Source organism: Xiphias gladius, chromosome 23 (genome assembly GCF_016859285.1).
Source record: "Xiphias gladius isolate SHS-SW01 ecotype Sanya breed wild chromosome 23, ASM1685928v1, whole genome shotgun sequence".
Classification (NCBI taxonomy): domain Eukaryota; kingdom Metazoa; phylum Chordata; class Actinopteri; order Istiophoriformes; family Xiphiidae; genus Xiphias; species Xiphias gladius.
Genome location: NC_053422.1, coordinates 20145070 through 20163300, shown reverse-complemented (window position 1 = coordinate 20163300; position 18231 = coordinate 20145070). Strand labels below are relative to the sequence as shown.

Genomic DNA, 18231 nt, shown 5'->3' with positions numbered 1-18231 from the left:
TCAGTATTTCCATTTCATGTCATAATAATCAATACTATAGTTCAGAAATATTTTTACTCCACCACATTTACTTAGTTACTAGTTATGTTACACATTAAGATTTGACATAAAACTTATGATGGGCCTATAAAATTTGATGCATAGTTTATAGATTTAAGCTGCAGTACAGACACAGTTGGCTAAAGAGATGTTTTTTTTTTTTTTTACCTGATATTTTCATTTTTATTAAGTCATTTGACATTTATACGTAAGTTCAATTTTTATATTTTCTTCCTGATTAATTTACGCTACAATACAGACGTCAGTTTTTATAGTTGGTTTGTAGTATTGAAGTAAAACAAAGATCTAATGTCATATATTCATTTGCTGCCAACTGTTTGTAACTGTATGCATACATTTGAAGTATTTGTAATGTGAGATGTTGAACGAATAAAACAGCTGTGAGGAAGAATTATATGCCTAATGTTGATTTACAACAATTAAAGCTCTTTCCTTTTTTATTCAAGTATTTCCTGAGAGGCCTATGATAACTGATTTGCTTCCTAAAGGTTTTCAAGTAAATGTGAGCTTCATACCTGATGCTGTTGTTGTGAGAGAGCACTTTGTTTGGCACATCTGGTGAATTAAGTTGAATCGGGTCAGAGGTATTTATAGGCTGAGGTTTATTTCAGGCCTATGTGGGTGTTATTTAGCTCACCTAAACCCCCTGTGTTCTTTCTCAGCAAAACTTTTCTGGTCTAATAAAAGCCTGTATTTTGTCTAAGTGAAAATATTACACATAGGCAACAACATGTCATGAATGAGCTCAAAGTCAGATTTTACAACCCTGATGCATAGAAACATAATTCTTGTTAACAGTGACCAAATTTTGTCAGTAATGAAATGCTTATAGGGAGGTGTTCAAAACAGATAGTGGTTTTGTAGTAGGAATTAGGAATTCGTTTTTAGCAGTGATGGAATGTAACTAAGTACATCTACTCTAGACGTACAGTTTTGAGGAAGTTGTACTTCAGTATTTCCATTTCATGTCATAATAATCAATACTATAGTTCAGAAATATTTTTACTCCACCACATTTACTTAGTTACTAGTTATGTTACACATTAAGATTTGACATAAAAACTTATGATGGGCCTATAAAATTTGATGCATAGTTTATAGATTTAAGCTGCAGTACAGACACAGTAGGCTAAAGAGATGTTTTTTTTGTTTTTTTTTTTAAACTACCTGTAAGTAAAGGCAAGTGTGTCTTACTTCAGTCTCTGGTGGTTTAGAGTTTGAGGGGGGGGGCAAGATGTCGCCGGTTAAGACTGTGTATGTGCCCCGGTTTGGCTCACAGGCGGGCTCCAGTCAAAGAGATGAACCACAACGGGATCAGACCATGGACCTCACTGATCCCCCGTCTCAGTGCCAGAGGGACATGCGCGGGAACAAGCGGGCGAGAGGTGAAAAAACTATTTTAAAAGTCAAATTCCCAAAACTGAGCGCTCGCACTTTGTCCAAGAAGACGGCGACAGAGGAGGACCAAACAGCGGCAAGATGGATGTTGGAGCCCGCCGCAGATAAAACCAAGACGTCTGTGAGCGGAGGAGGATGGAGTCACGGTAATGTAGCTGCTAATGTTAGCTAAGAAGGTAGCTAGTGAGGTTAGCTCTTGCTAGCTGGCTAGCAGCAGTTTCTGACCCAGAGTAACATTAAAACCAGCAAAATGAGCGGTAGTTTATCTTGGGAGGGAAGAAAAAGAACATGTCTGTTATTTTAACGCCACATTTAAAATATGTTCAAAGGTTGAAAATTAGCCCCTTTCGGCTGTCAGTGTCATTGTCCCTGAAACAATGTATAAATAAACATAAAACTATATATTTTTTTTTATATCAGTTTTTTGTTTTCTTGTGAAATGCTGACTATTTTCACCACTGTAAGGCACTAAGTCACCAAGATAAAACAACCCGAGAAGGAAAAATGTCTGTGTGGTTGAACTGTTCATAACTCATGTCTACACAAAGGTCGTGACCTGTAATATGGGGTGACAAGCTAAAAAGGCTGGGAGCTACTGTCATAAGGAAATCCAATACACTATTCCTGCAGCAAACAACTTCTCTAAAACATTTACTAATATTCAAGTTTTCTGAGATATCGTCGTCAGTTTTGATTCAACTGAGTGGCTTTTTAGGCTATTGTTTGCGGTGTTGTGCACAGGATTCCCTTAAAATGTTGTCATTAAACTGTTATTGTGTCCACCCCCAGAGTTAACATTGACTTGCTTTTTACAGAGCTTAAATAAGCTATGCATAAATAACTTAGCATAAATAAGCTATGAATTAGCACTCTGTAGAGTTGGTAGGCTCCAGTGTCAGCAGAAGAGGCCTCATATTCACATTTAGCTTTTTTGTTATCAGGTGCTGGCACAGATTCAGACTCAGCTGGTGGAAATGTTTTCTTTTTCTCCCAGAGACCCACTAGCAAAGCAACAAACGAGAAGAAAAAGGTAGGCCCTATGCAAAGTATACAGTATGTGCAGTGACAAGGAATAACAGGAAAAAACATTGAACAATGGAAACAGAAAAATTTCAAAAACATTTTTGTTGTTCAATTGTGTTGAACTCTATGATTTTGGGTTCAATGTAATAATAATAATAAAAAAAATCAAACACGGTAACATATCAATTCCTTTTAGGCCTGCTGCACATCAAAATCTCCAGCGCTAACAAGTCATCACTGTATGCATATTTGACTGTTTGACTTAATTTTAAGATGACCAGTTTATTTACCAGATTATAATTGCATAGATGACAAAAAGCAGAAGGGTGGGCTGTGACTCTGATTCTCTAAACATGAGCATTATTGTGGGTGCTCACATTTCAGCTATACTGTATTTTTCAGCACCTTGGATATGAAGATTAACCCTAGTGCCACAATCACTTTGTAGTTAAGCACCAGTCATAGTCAAAAACTAACTAGAGCCCACACATTGTTTCTGATTGATGGCACATACACAGATATTTACTGTTTATTTTAACATACTTGTTTAGGTAACATATCAGTTTGTAAATATTCATTTAATTTGGACTTCAATACTGGCAATTTAATACTAGCCAATACAAATAAAAGTGAATGTGTGTTCTGTTAAATCCAGTGAAAAGGACATTTGACATGTCACAGTAGGGAAAATAGGTGTGTGAATAAAAATCATAATAATGATAATAATAATAATAATAATAATAATAATGACTGGAAATGGCTGACTTCCAGGTAGCACACTGCTTTGACCTACTGGGACACTTGAATAGAACAGAGCCATCATTAATGTTATCAATAACACCTGTGTTCTTCCTACCACTATGACAAGTCAAATTGTTTACTTTAAACAAGGCCTATTAATAAAACCACTGAGTCTGCTCCTCCTCATCCACCATACAGACACATATGTACATTGTATTGTCTGTACTCATGAACTAGTCTACCAAGCTCTTTTATTCCTCCCTCTTTCTTTTCCTGGGGATGTGACCCCCGTCCTGGATAGGCCAAGCTGGCAGTCCTTAGGACCATCTCCAAGATGCTGGAGGAGAACCAGCTTATCAGACAGCGACTCATCACCCTCAGCCAGGCCAACTGATGCTGTGTTGAAAACCATTGTTACAACAAGGCACAGTCTGGTGGTTCTGCTGTATTTGTGCACACTGGAAATGTGCTTTCAGACAATAAAGCAACTGAGAGAACAGTATTTTACACAAGGTTCAATGGACAATGTTATTTTATTAAAAGAGTCCATATTCAAGTCTTTGTGATAATATATTTAAAAAAGCCTGGTATTAGTCGGGTAAAGCTTTTACAAAGGCAGTAGCTTTGAGTGTAGGTGGAGACTGTGTCAGAGCAGTACAGTACATAATATTGTAGAGTGTACTGTAATGTTTTTACCCCTCAAAACAACAATGGGTGAACAAAATATTATGTACACATTAACAGTACAGTAACACTACAAACAACTCTCAAAAAATATAAAGTAGTGTTGCATGAGATTTAACAATTTATTTATGCTATGAGTCCATTCACAGTATAGCATGTTGAAGGAATTACCATTAGATTATTTAAGATAAATATCCCCTAATTATCCACCAGAGGGCACCACTTACTCTAATATTTATGTCTGCTGTGGTAGTTTTTTAGTTACAGGTTGCACAAAACTATACAGTATAGTCTTACACTGTAAATTAACTCATTTTTATGACCCTGGCACAGAGATGTCACCAGCCAATTTTATGGTAACATCAGGAAATGAATAAATGTCTGTTGTATTAAAGATGTATGGTGGGATTATATTTTTTTTCAATGAAAATGTAAAATTTACATTTGTTACTTGTGTGTTTTACATTTCAGATAGTGGCCTGTGTTGTCCCTCTATGAATTGAAGAATTGTTCCCTAAGATTAAGAAGTTGAGTGCAGTTTGTCTCAAAAGCTAAGACAATTTGACATCTTATATAGTTACAAAAGCTGCTAATTTATGAGCTGCAGTTACCGAACAAGTTACAAAAGAGAATACTGTTTATGTTTTTGAGGGTGACAAGCAGGATCTGTTATTTGGGTGGATTTAAATGTTTTATTTATTAATATAACGTTTTCATAGCAAAATAAATTCAGCTGGTTTTGTTGTCATTGTTCATTAGTTGCATTTTTCATTCATAAAAAAAAGTGGTGAATAATATAAAGTAATGGCATTGACCCACCAAATGTTTCAGTGATGAATCTGCCACCAAAGGTTTCAAGATTTCTCCTTTTATTAGAATTTATATTAGTAAATCAACTTGAGAGCAGCATATGGCTGTGATTACTACCTCCACCAAGGAGGTTATGTTTTCACTCCTGTCTGTTTGTTGGTTTGTTGGTTTATTTGTCAGCAGGATTACGCAAAAAGTACTGAACCGATTTGCACCAAACTTGTGGAGGCATGGGGCATGGGTCAGGGAAGAACTCATTCAATTTTGGTGCGGATCCAGTTAAAGGGGCAGATCCAGGAATTTTATATCACTTTCCTTAACCTTAGCATTTTTCAACATTTTGGTCAATATTTGGCCTTGGCGGAGGTATGCGCTCTACTGAGTGCCATTCTAGTTTTAACTGTAAAATAATTGTTGTTAACCCATGGACAATTTACTTTAAATTGTTCTGCAGTTTCTTAATGTTTAGATTGATGAGCCTCATTGCCTCTGTGTTTAGAGGCCAGTTGTTTTACCCTTTTCTGCCCTGAACACACCATGGCAGCCTTATCAGAGTTCTCACTAAAGTTCATACAAGTGTTGCCTCTGGAAGTACAGTATGTGCTATAATATAGAGCACTTCATGTTGTTAGATAGTGTACCACCCATATTTTCTACAGCTGCAAGTATTTTAACAATTTAAAAATACATTTGTTGTAGCTTTTGAATTTTCATAGGATTATTATCAGATATATTGCTACATTTAGGTAGTGGACTGTTTTCCTGGTATACCTGTGGTCACTAATGCGATTAACTTTCTCACGACCTTAAACCACCACAACATATAATACATGTAATCAAACTTGATTCATCTGTAACTGCAGCCTATCTTTAAAAAAGCTTAATGACGTGTAACACTCTTGCTTTCTAAAAGTTCCTGCAGCAAAAACTTCACAGCTGATTTGAATAACATATTGTTTAAAATCTGACTTTTGACATTATCTGTTCCCTCTATAATACAACTACAAGCAATTTGGTTGTGCTGAGTATTGTTGTACTAATGTTATATCATGCTACATTCAGCTTAAGTGAACACAGAAAATTAAAGATGCTTTAACACTGTTTCAGAAAGGAATTCATAAGTTTGGAGGCTGATTTAGTCTGCAGCAAATAGATCTGGTTGTTTTGACCTAGTAAACAGGCGGTTTATTGCAAGTGTTTTTACAGCGTCAAGGTTAAATGACTGTTGGGGTGGTGATTACGTATAAAAACAGGCCTTTTAATCAGAGCTGCGGTCTGCAAGGAGACTGTCAGGCTGTGGCAGCTGTACCTCCAGACTGCTGAGCATGATGACTGGTGGTTTGCTGCATTGTTTACATGGACAGAGGCCCCAAGATGTTGTGCAGTTTGAAACGAACTGGTTTTTGTTGTTCAGGAGCGGCTCAGAAAATAATTTAGTCAGCAGAAACAGGAGATGCGTTAGAGAGATAAATAAAAGACACTGAGTTGTAAAGCGTAATGTAAAGCAATAAAATATGTTGTGTATTAAGTATTGTTTGGGCCTATCTGTGAATTCATGTTTACATGAAGTCGCCCTTTGTTGTTGCAACTATAAAATGCAAAGCCTCTGTTTGCACTCTAAGCACCTTTCTGAGGTTAGATTGCATTTTGAGTTTATTCAAATTTTGACATCCTTAGACAGCAGTGTGGAGGTGCTTGTGATTCTCATGATTCGTTGTGTTTTAACACATACTGTACCACTTCCTGACTGATATGGCTCAATGTGTGAAACAGGACTTTGTAACGTCAGCAGATTTTAGAGCTGTGTTGTTCTAGCAGGTAAGGAAGCGATAACGTTCCATCTCTTTTACTCAGTCCCACGCTCAGCAAAATTTAAAGTGCTGTGTCATTTTGGTTGACCTTTTTCATTTAGCTCACAGTCACATTGTCTTCGACACAAACAGAAGTTCCAGAATCTCCACCTGCAGTTTGATCACAGAACAAAATACACAGAACACACTATAAATGGTATAAAACCTGGATTTACCTTTCTTTGATTATAGATGTGTATGTTTGTACATGTGTACATTTTTATCTAGTGAATAAACAAGTTAAATTATTTTCATCTAAACTAGAGACCATCTTGCAATGGGATCACAGCAGCCACGACGCCCATCAACATGTTGGGGTTCAGACCCATGAGTACTCAGTAGTTATTACTATATTATTACATGAGTACTCAGTACTTATGGCTCAGACCAAGCTCATCTTTGAACTCAGCCTTCATTTTGATCTCAACAACACGCCTGTAAAGCTTCGTGACTTTATCTCACACAGTTGTGACCCTATTGTTGTGACTAAATCTGTCCACAAACAGACAGACATAAAAACACCTGCCAAAATACTCACAACCACCTCTTTGGTAGTTTCCACTACAATAGGTGTCTCCAGGACCACGATTTGCCATGATCTCACACACACACACACATACACATACACATGCTGTTGTGGCCGGTAACAATGAACTTACCCTGCATTTATTGGCCACTAGGGAGCAGTGCAACAAGCTATTAACACAACATTGACATATTATCACCTTATGAAGTTGTTATGGAAGTCCAATCATTACTTGCATTTAAGCTCTGTTTTGGTCTCTACCAACTCCTGAGGGAAGTATCTGCTGCTAAATGCTCGCTATGTTCACCAGCTAGTTGATAACTTTGTCTGTCTGTTGTTTGGTGCTGGAGTGGTAGTGTACAGTGGGTTTATCAGAACATTTTTTGTGAAAACAGTTGTCTGTTGTGGCCTGGAAACAACTCTGAGAGCGATAACAGCGAACATAAACAGTAAAGCTGGAGGCTGTAAAACCAAAGCAATGAGTTAAAAGACACTACAATGCCCTGGATAGCTGAGGGCAACTACAAAGTACCATGACAATTCCTGGTGGGTTTGCCAGTATGAGTTACTACTTTTACATTACACAGTCATTTGATTCATTGTTAATATAACAAGACTAACAGTCTACAGCCACGCTAGTGGCTCTGTAAGGCTGTACATTGGCACAGTGGTATGTTGAGCTAAATGCTAACATCAGTCAATAATAAGACTGTAATATCAGAATGCTAACATGCGCTTAATGATAGGGCTAACATGTTAATGTTTAGCAGGTGTACTTTTTACCATTTTCAATATCTTAATTTAGCATGTCAACATGTTAGAATTTTCTAAGTAGTACAAAAGTACAGCTGAGGCTGATGGGAATGTCATTAGTTTTGCAGGTATTTGGTCATAAAAGTATTGGACAAATTGAAATTTTGTCCTGGTGGTCGTACTAGATGAAAAGATAAGGGGTCACCAAAGTTATTACAATTTATCCCGAGGGGGACAGGAATATGCGTTCTAAATTTAATTTTAATTCCTCCAAAAGCTGGTGAGAACTCAGTAATGACCACAAATGTGAACCTTATGGCAATGCTAGATGACAAGTCAGGGGATCACCAAAGCCATTAGGATTCATACTCTGGGAACTATGAACGCCTGCACAAAATATCATGCCAATCCATCAAGTAGTTTTTCCGTATTTCAGTCTGGACCAAAGTGGTTGACCGACTGACAGGGCCGGAAAATTGTCATCCATAGCCGCATGGCTAAAAATATTGAAATCAAATCATTCAAAATCCCCTGAGCAGTTAGGCCAACTTGGCCAATGGAGACGCCTTAAATAAAAAACATTCTTATTAAATGTTCAACATAAGAAAATCTTGTAACTTGTTTATGTTTTCCCTATTCTGATGTTAGTAGTGAAGAGAGGCAACCACATAATATTTTAAAAGTATCTGATTTGACAGCATTTAACACTTTACTTGCTTTTATCCTTGTAAAATCAAAGATCCCTTTGCAAGCCAAGAGCAAACTATTGCTAAGTGTTAGACCAATGTGTCTTTTTTAGTGCTGGTGCCATCTGCAGAAAAACACAAGATATATTCACCAACTACACTATCCTACAGACTTGAAAATGCAAACCAAGCTATATATATATATATATATCACAATGATATATCAATGTGCAACAGTTTTCTCTTCAGAATGGCCCAGACTTGTTTTTTGCTTTCCCTGTGTCTCAAACTGACTATGTCTGTTGTATGACGATTGATGACAAGTTGTAAATTATGAAAATGGCACTATATTCTTAGCAGCCAATAGAACACAAATAACACTTTTCTTACCAGGGTAAAACAAAGATTCCTCTATACTGATAATTATACTTATTTTTGGATTGATCCGTCATTTGTAAAATCCCCTTCAGAGGCCATGAAAAATAATGGCAGGATAGTTTGTCAAGGTGATGTTTTACCTGTGCATCACCTGGTTGTAGCTACACTACAGTGTAATCACTCTGCCTGGAGGAGCCCGCAAGGCTGTGCGGAAGGTGTCACTCTCACCCGCTGCTGATGGTGATGACTAATTTTTCACGATTGTTGATACATAAATGTGACCTCTTGAAGCCAAGGCTCAGTTTCAGGAAGAAATTTTGATAATGAGTTTGTGAAATCACATAACTTAGCATTTTTTGTGGTTTGCTTTTTACAGTAAATGTGAGTCAAAGTTAAAACGTTTAACTTGCTACCAGACTATCGGGCTATACAGGACTATCTACCAGAGCGATACTGTATCACATGCACATTGCAAAATAACACATCCGTGATTTGTTGTGGTGAGTTTGGGATTTAATGTAGCTCCAGTCTTTTCATCAGTCAGGGGTTTAGTCTAATTTGTTTTGGCTTTTTAAATATAATTAAGGGACTTGCTGCAAACAACAGTGTGTGGAAACAGAATGAAGCTGCTGAAAGATCCATCAACTAACCATGAAATAATGATTGCATTGACCGAAGAGACTGAAGTAGCAATAATAATCTGACCACCTCCAGCATCCCAGTATGTAGTTACCCATTCAGATTGAAGCTGGTTTCCCCCTTTGTCCTCAAAAGTCAAAAGACGTAATGTCTTCTGCATTCATTATACTTTGAATTACTTCAAAACTAAAAAATTATGGCATAATTAGGGTACTTGTGCATACTTTTGTTACTTCCGTTCCATTGTGTAGAGCTAAAGCCCTGTAGCTCCATTTTCATCTTCATGGAAAGTGCAGAAGAAACGATATTTACGAAAGGCTAATAAATTCAATCTTGAGGCTGATTTGATTGTTTTTTTCTGGTCTTTTGACTGTTATGATGTTGGAGATGTGTTATTGCAAAGTAGAGAGGTATGGTCATACACGTTAATATGTAGAGCAAGACTGCAGTACACTCTAACCACTGTGCTTCAGTAAATAAACAGTTTTGGGAGTGGTGGGTGTCAGCTTTATAACACAGGACGCATCCGAAGGCATGCAAGCCGAAATGCACCCCAAATAAACTCCTCTCCTTGGATTTGAGAAAAACATCTTAAGAGCCCGTTTTACTTTTCACTGTAATCCAACCTACCCTATACTTACAACTACATTAAACATCGGTTATCTTGAGGTTGTCCGTGGTTCTGTCGTTCTGTTTTTTTTTTTTTATGGGTAGTTTATTTTAACTGTCTCCAGATGAAATATTGATTTGGTCTTGATTGGCCTGTGATGGCTACAGTGATAAAGTCCGTAGGCTGTTGTGTGTAGCAGTGTGTTTCACTCAGTTTTCAACATGATGCTGCATGTCTAGGAGACAACCCCAGGGCTAAAGTAGACGCAAACCTCACTTTTTAAAATATAAACAAATATAAATTAATATAATGTAATATGACCATTCCCTATGCAAGACACCAAGCGAGGAGGAAGAGAGAGCAGTGCTAAATGGTTTTTGGGGCGATCAATATGAGCTGAGGACGTTATCCCTCTGGTCCGCTGCTGCTCCCCCAGACAGAGACACTGACTTTGTAAACTTTGGTTGGATGGTCGTATTGCAGCAGCTCTGTCAGTAACTTCCCCAGTGCATCTTCCCCTAACAATGGGAGACAGACCCAGTAGGAACTCTCTAAGCGCTGAGACCAGTTGACAGCATGGATTGGTTGCTAATCGGTCCTTGTTACTGGAGGAAGGACTACAAAGACAGATCCAACTGGTGGCAGATTACAGAGGGCTTCTTATGCACTGTTGAATTGCCCTCAAATTATTTAAAAAGACTAGGTCAAAACCTAGTATATGTCTGGACCACCCTTTATATATTTGTTTCTCTCTTGTCTCTGTCTGTGCTCACATACATAGTATTTTAATACAGCCAAATTCCCAATAAAGCTGCTCTTGTTTACATGTTTTTCTGTTTCTATTGTCAGACAACAGAACAAGCATGAAATACTGACTGAAATGCAGCCCATTAAGACCACATGTTAACCAGCAGTCACTTCCAAGCCTTTTCCAAGCTGCTGCTCTAGACTGCTAAAATCCTGGTTTTATAACCAGGAGGTTGTCTGACAAAATCACCATAAACATAAGTTAAAGACAACGGATGTGCCATGATTTCTGCTATATTTACTTGTACAATGATCAATCAGAGAAAACGTTAGGAGCTCATTCACGTTTGTGTCAGCTGCCGTGCGATCACTTGACCCTTCGCTCAATCCCACCCCTCGAACGCAGACTGGCCAATCATAGCGTAGCACTGGCCAGCTCCAACCACTGTCTGACACTATACGGCTCTGGTACACTCTCATGCAATTGTTGTGGATTTTTGTAACTTTTACATTGTGATCTGTAGGCTTTAAATTCTATCTTTAACTTTTAACATGTCAGTGTGACATCCTTGATTCCTGGATATACAGTATCACTCAAAGACATACTGTGGACTTTTATGTCTGAAATTGCTTTTTGTTTTTCCAAAAAATTAGATAATATTTCTTTAGGTAGTGCAGTTAGTGACAGTGTGGCCGGCGACAGGCTGATGGACTAGCAGTGGCTAACGACAAAGGGGCAGGGCTTAGCAAAGGGTCAATATAATGAGACGCATAGAGAGGTGTACCTGCAGAGGGAAAGCCGGACCTCGTGCCAGTGGGGCAACACTGGCGACTCTCTTCAACAGACAGTAGCTAAGGTTTGTCCAAAAACTCAGATTAGATTTGTCACCAGCTTCTTTTGTGGTGAAAAGTTGCTAAGGGGGTGTGAAAAATTGTTAAATCTAGCGACAAAGGCGCTAGATTGGCAACAACGCCTGTAAAAGCCCCCTGATGATGCATTAGAAACTGTCTCCGCCAATTCATTTTGAAAGAGCAACGACCAATGGTGTAACTTTATCACTCAGTCAGTCACTCACAGACATTCGAGTTTATAAGGCTGGCCCCACTGTTGCGGTCCAGCCAAAAATTAGGATACCTCTGGTTATTTGCAACTAACTTGACAAGCTAATGCTCAAACATGTCAATACTCATTCTATGGATGATACTCTAATAAACAGTGAAAACAAAAAACACCTGCTGCTACTTCCCCAAATGTACCTTGATGCTGCTACTTCAAACTCCTGCAGGTAAAACTACTACTGCTGAGACCAAGTTTGAATTATATTCATTCATTCAAGCAAAGCAATATTTTTCAGAATATTTTAGTTTTTCTGTAGTATTTTCTCATATCCCGTTCCAGTATTGAATGATAAATGCAATGATACTTTGGAATAAGAAGTCAGTGCATTTTTGCTACTTACTAAACAATATATACGTAAGTAGTTATAAAAGTTTAAAAAGATTATGTTCAAGAACAATTTATGCAACATGTTGATATGATCTTAAATCCAAATTTAAAAGGCAATGTGTACCATTGATATTTTGATAAAATGTGATTTAAAAAAAAATATAATTATTTAGTTTCATTGTTTTTCCAACATTACCACCACAATTATCCACCTACAACTTCCTAGATTTTCCAGCTAATTGGATCCTACAGAAATGTTGTTGTTATCAGCTCGTGGCTGAATTTTGCCAATAAGTCTTGATTTCATTAACCCTTCACTTTGGTTTAAATTTCAAACACGTACACACTCTCACACTCACACCCATGTCTCTGTGCACTCCGTAAGCCTATCTGTACAGAGCCCAGTTAAACCACAGAGAGGCCCCTTAATTGATTTGCAAGTGTTTTTACATGAAAGTGAGCTCATGGTGTGTGAGCACTTTGGTTCATATGGAGACTAATGATGTTGAGGTGCTGGGGAGTCGAGTCCCTGATGTCACTGTAATCCTGTTGATTACAGAGAGTACACAGTCTCTGAGGGCTGATCACAGAGCTCTGGACAGCACGCTCCAGTCACTTCACAGGTGGCCTTTGTGTGTGTGGGCATCTGTATATGAGAGAGACACAAAGACAAGGAAACACACAGGAGCGTATAGAAGCAAACTGGGAGCAGACTATAGGACACAGCATGAAATAAGCACATTCATTTTGCATCGGCAGCTGTGCATGTCTCTCCTTGCCTGAACGAACACTAAACCTCACTCAGAAGGACATGAAACCTTCCACTGTGCATCTTTTTGTGCCAGTTTTAACGTCCGCGCACTTTGCTGCAGATGTTCAGGACGTCGCATTACCTTCAGTGATGATTCCCATCAGTGAGTGGTTAGAGGCAGTGTTTAGGAAGGGCAGAGCTGCTGTTCCACTTCTCACGATGTTTCCTAATACTCTAGAGCCCTACAGGTACGAGCTTCAAATAGGCACGAGACGCCTCTGTCTCCACCGACAGAGCAGAGACTGGGACTAATCGCAGCGGGCGCCACACACCTCAGGAAGGTAGCAATTTTCCGTCATTACCGTTAAATCCTGCATAAAAGAACCGGATTCCACAGACCTAATTACAAGGTGTTAATAATAACAATGTAATGACAGTCATTTTAAGGCCTGCCCAAAACCTTAATCCATCTCCCAACTGACTCTCACATTTAAGTGTGTGCTTTGCTGTACAGTTATGTCTGAAATTTAAAAGCACCATGATGCTTATTGATTACCATTGTCACCGCTCCCACAATTGGTGTGTCAGGTCCGGCGTGTCCGGGCTTGAATCTGGAGCTCTGTCAGCTTTTGTTAAGTGGAAATACAGCTCTTCAGATGGCACACTGATGCCTCTCATCCTGCTGCCGCTGATGCGCCGAGACACGGCCGGGGTCAGTCCTCCAGCCTAATTGCGGGATGGGAAAGAGTTTAGCAGGCAGGGGATCGACTTGCAAATATTAGTAGGTCCCACCCCCCCACAATATGCCAGGCCTCAGTCCCATCCGGAATTCCTGTGCGTTAATACAAAACATCCAAACTGTTTTCCAGTGCTTTCAGTGTCAAACACAGGGTTTGCATTCTGCAGAATGAATAAAATAAAGCCTGTTGCTGTTAGTAATTGTGATTACTTACTTGCCTGGGGAGCTATTTTCAAGAAACAGTCTTCTCCCTGTGTAATTACTGCTAAATGAGGCTGATGTGTAGCTGACCTGCTGTCTAGTTGGGGGTGTGGCACCACAGGAATCCCGTCCCGAGCGCCCCAAAACCCGCCGTCCAATCACAAGTCCTCCTCCAACCCCGGGATCGGGACGCATCATTGCCTGAAAGTCCCGAGTGCCTCCCAAAGTTTTTTTTCTCCAGCTCCAACTTTCTCGCCGTGCGGACGGTGTACGTTTGCACTCGGTGACAGACAGTTATGTGTTTTCGGGGTCGGAATTAGGTGTCGATCCCAAAGAAGCGAGCATGTCCTCCCCTGGAGACTGGAGAGAGGAGTTTTCTGCAGACGAGGATGTGCAGCCACCGCGGCCGAGGACGCGCACGGCGCAGATGTCCTGCCTGCCCTTCAGCGTGGAGGCGCTCATGTCGGACAGGAGGCCGCCGAGTGCGAGGGACGGCGAAAAGGGGAGTGACGCTCTGGAAGACGATCCGGCGAGCAGGCCGGATGAGTTTCCCCAACAGTTAGTGTCCATCAAATCCGAACCATCGGGCCCAGGGGACAGCGCGCCTTGGATATCCGGGCCCATTCAGACGCCCACACCTCCCCGTAAGTGTTCCGGGGTTCGTCTTGAATTACTCGCTCTCGGATAATGGTTTCCGAAGGCGTCTTGCGTCTTTGGGGCCTTATATCGGCCAAGGAAGGATCCGGTCTAACACCTTTTTAGATATGACAATGGGGTAGCAAAGAAATCTCGGTTCGCAGCCGGCTCTACGCTCGGAGATGATGAATTGAACGAGTCAGGCAAACCTTAAATAAATGTATGCATCAATATACGGGTTCAGTCAGTTTCTCAGTCAAGTAAAGGAAGACGCATATGACAGGCAGAACAAGAACATATTTTAAGAAAAGCTGGTTAATGAAATCAATGTTTTAAATACTTTTTTTCTGTCATCTTTTTGCCATGACGACATTTTTCGATAATAAACTCATCTCTATCTTAATAAGATGATTTTTATAATTGACTGATTAATCATTTAGTCCGTCAGTTAACCGTCCAAGACCCAAGGGTCAGTTTACATGGATATAAAATGGGGGGGGGGCAGCAAACGAAACATTTTCAGAAGCAGAAAACGGGGAAGGTTCAGCGTTTCCCCCTTGATAAATTCATCAATTACCAAAATTGTTGTCGGTACATTTTTTTGTCATTCGATTAACTGAATAATCAACCATTCTTTTCGACCCGTATCCAGTTGTTTAGATATCAAACCAGTCGAATAGTGTATTACAATTTAAATGTACACCCAACTCATGGCTCTCCTGCGTCCTCCAGGGCAGCTTGGTCCAGCAGTCTGTTCCTTGAGGAAGCACAAAACCAACCGCAAGCCCCGCACTCCCTTCACCACCGCGCAGCTCCTGGCCCTGGAGAGAAAGTTTCGCCAGAAGCAGTACCTGTCCATCGCCGAGCGGGCCGAGTTCTCCTCCTCCCTGTCGCTGTCTGAGACCCAGGTCAAGATCTGGTTCCAAAACCGACGAGCTAAGGCCAAGAGGCTTCAGGAGGCCGAGGTGGAGAAACTCAAAATAGCAGCTGGCGTTGGACCCAAGACGGTATTGCACCCAGGCTTCTCGTCCTTAAGTTTCCCCCTCAGTGTTAACCTGCAGGCTGGTTCAGCAGCACTCTACGGACTGGGCTCCTCATACAGCCGCAGCCCCATTCTTCCTGCTGCACATCTGGCCATGTACGCCTCACAGGTCGGCTACAGCCTGTTCCACCTCTCCTGAGAGGAAGCAGCAGTATGCAGACAAAGTGCTGTGGATCTGGATGGGGGAAAGGGAAAGAGGAATAAGGAGAGCTTATCATGAAATCATGCACCTTATGAGAGACTTGACTTGACTTGAGGTTTCTAGATCAAGCAGAATTTTTAAATGTTCTCTTTACTTTTTGAAAAAGACTCCATGGAGGGACAAGGATAAAGCAGCCGACAGTCCTTCTTTGATGTTTGTAAATCCTGAGTCAGCAGAGGTCACTGAGGCTAAATGTATCTGATTATTGCCCTGAATAACAGACCGCATATATCGTAGCCTTTTGGTTTGTCTTTTCTACTCTTTTGTATTTCCTGGATGATTATTTTTCACTTGTTAGCTTTGAATATGCAGGGATTATATTATCCTCCTTTGAGAAACATAAGAGGCTAAAGTTGAAGAGAATGCGATTTTGACCAGGTGAAGTGCATGCATGAAGCCCTAAGTATTCACAAGTGACACATATTTATTTATGATAGCCCTAAGATTCATATATTTCATGATGGATATCTACATTTTTAAAAGTTATTATTCCATGTGTTTGACATTAAATTAAACATTTTAGCGAACCCTCTATTTTGTTCTCTTTGCTTGTTTGTGGCGTACACACATAGAGGTTGATCTCAGTTACTTGGTGAGTGGTGAGTTGCCAGCCTTGCTCGAATGCATTTGTCTCGTGATACACAATCTGGGCGTTTTAGCTCTCAGTCCTTTTGCAGCTCTCTCAGTCTGGTGGTCCATCTGCTTCTCACATCCAGCTGCCTCGTCTTTTGTCCTCCTCATCCACCAAGAGGCTCTCTATGGTTGTCACCCCATTCTGTTTGGTATGTTTTTTCCACAAATGCTCAGGGCGGTTAGAAATTATAACATTAATGTGCTCGGGAAACCTCTTTACCAAATATGTACGGCGAACATGAATATTTGAGATCTCTTGTTTCTGCAGTCCTCAAGTAGGGGTTGATGATGTTTTCCTCCCTCTCACTGCACGCTGAACTCAACCAGAGTGATTTTTGTTGACATGTAGTGTTATGGATCCCCACTGGAAATGAAGCTACTCTCAACATAAACCGTCTTTTCCCATGGTCTTGTCGTCTGCAATGGGCCCTTTTCACAACAGATATTTTGACTTGCCATAGTAGAAAAAGCACAGATGTTACGAATAACACTATCGATGGCTCCGTTCTACTCGTGTGTTCCAGTAAGCCCCGACAGAGTGACATTCATTTGAATGATTACTCTTGTTCGTTTTCTGTGAAAAAGACCAATACAGCATGCTGGATTTCTAACTCTTGATCATAAATGGTTTAGTTCCAACTTTGAACATCAATTTTGCTGCCCCTCCTGCTATCTGGATTTATTAGTTAAGAGAGAATACTAAACCTGACATTTTTTGAGTTTAGGATTTTAGTTGAGCAATACTAATTTATAAAAAAAAAACCATTTGTATTTTACATGATGTAAGCTGATTAGTTGACCACACTACAACAGTAAATCTTTGGGCCTGTAGCAATCTATTAAATGCTTAACATGGAGTTGCTCTGTTATATGGCTCTCAAACTGAGCATAAATGTTCCAAGGCAACTTTGTCCTAAGAAAAACAATAAAACATCATTTGCTTGGAGGAAAACTATTGATATACTTTGCAGCTCGAGCACCAAGTCTCCTCTGGGCGTTGAAGTTGGTTGCGTTTCCTGTATTCATTAATCAAGGAGGCGTCGAAGTAAGGAAGCTGTGCATGATGAACCAAAACATATTAGTGGAACCACTGAACTATTTAGCTCCCTAATCTGCTTTAGAGCTTTACACAGGAGTTTGAAAACAAGGTATAATTCTGCATGCACCTCACATGTACTAAGGAGGATAAGTTAGGCTCCACGTTATGTACAGTGTGGGTGGATGTTCAACAGGGTGGCCCAAGTGAAGAGGTGTTGCACTTTTCTAATGAGTATTTATCCAGCCAAATTTCCTCTAAAGATGTTAATTTATGTTTGCAAAAATGAATGTTTTATGCAAATAGCACATCCCACATCGTCATAATTGCAAACATGTTTTCATATTGGTCTTTGACAACACAGAGGTAGAGATTTATTTGTGTTATGTGACCTGTATTTTTAAACTGTATACTTTCAGTGAACTTAGTCTCTCTCTTTGAACTTTGTAACACAGCATTATACCAGGCTGTCCCTTTGCAGTCAGTGGTTAAATTGTCCTTGTCTCTGAATTGACTCCACAACACTGTGAAATTATATGTGTAGACTCGGTGATAACAGCACAGGGCATTATATGGTCTCTCTCTCTCTCTTCCTCTCTCCCTGTCTCTCTCTGTAATCTTAGAGAAAGCTTGTTACCA

General features: G+C 39.9%; 1 protein-coding gene across 1 annotated transcript; it reads left to right on the top strand.

Annotated features, from left to right (window-relative positions):
- The first annotated feature begins 13322 nt into the window (after positions 1-13322).
- LOC120785736 (homeobox protein MSH-D-like) lies at positions 13323-16412 on the top strand. The gene is made up of 4 exons (XM_040120607.1): positions 13323-13351; positions 13692-13815; positions 14285-14687; positions 15412-16412. Exons 1-4 carry the CDS (start codon positions 13323-13325, stop codon positions 15858-15860), a joined length of 1005 nt encoding a protein of 334 aa, XP_039976541.1. The 3' UTR covers positions 15861-16412.
- The last annotated feature ends 1819 nt before the right edge of the window (positions 16413-18231 follow it).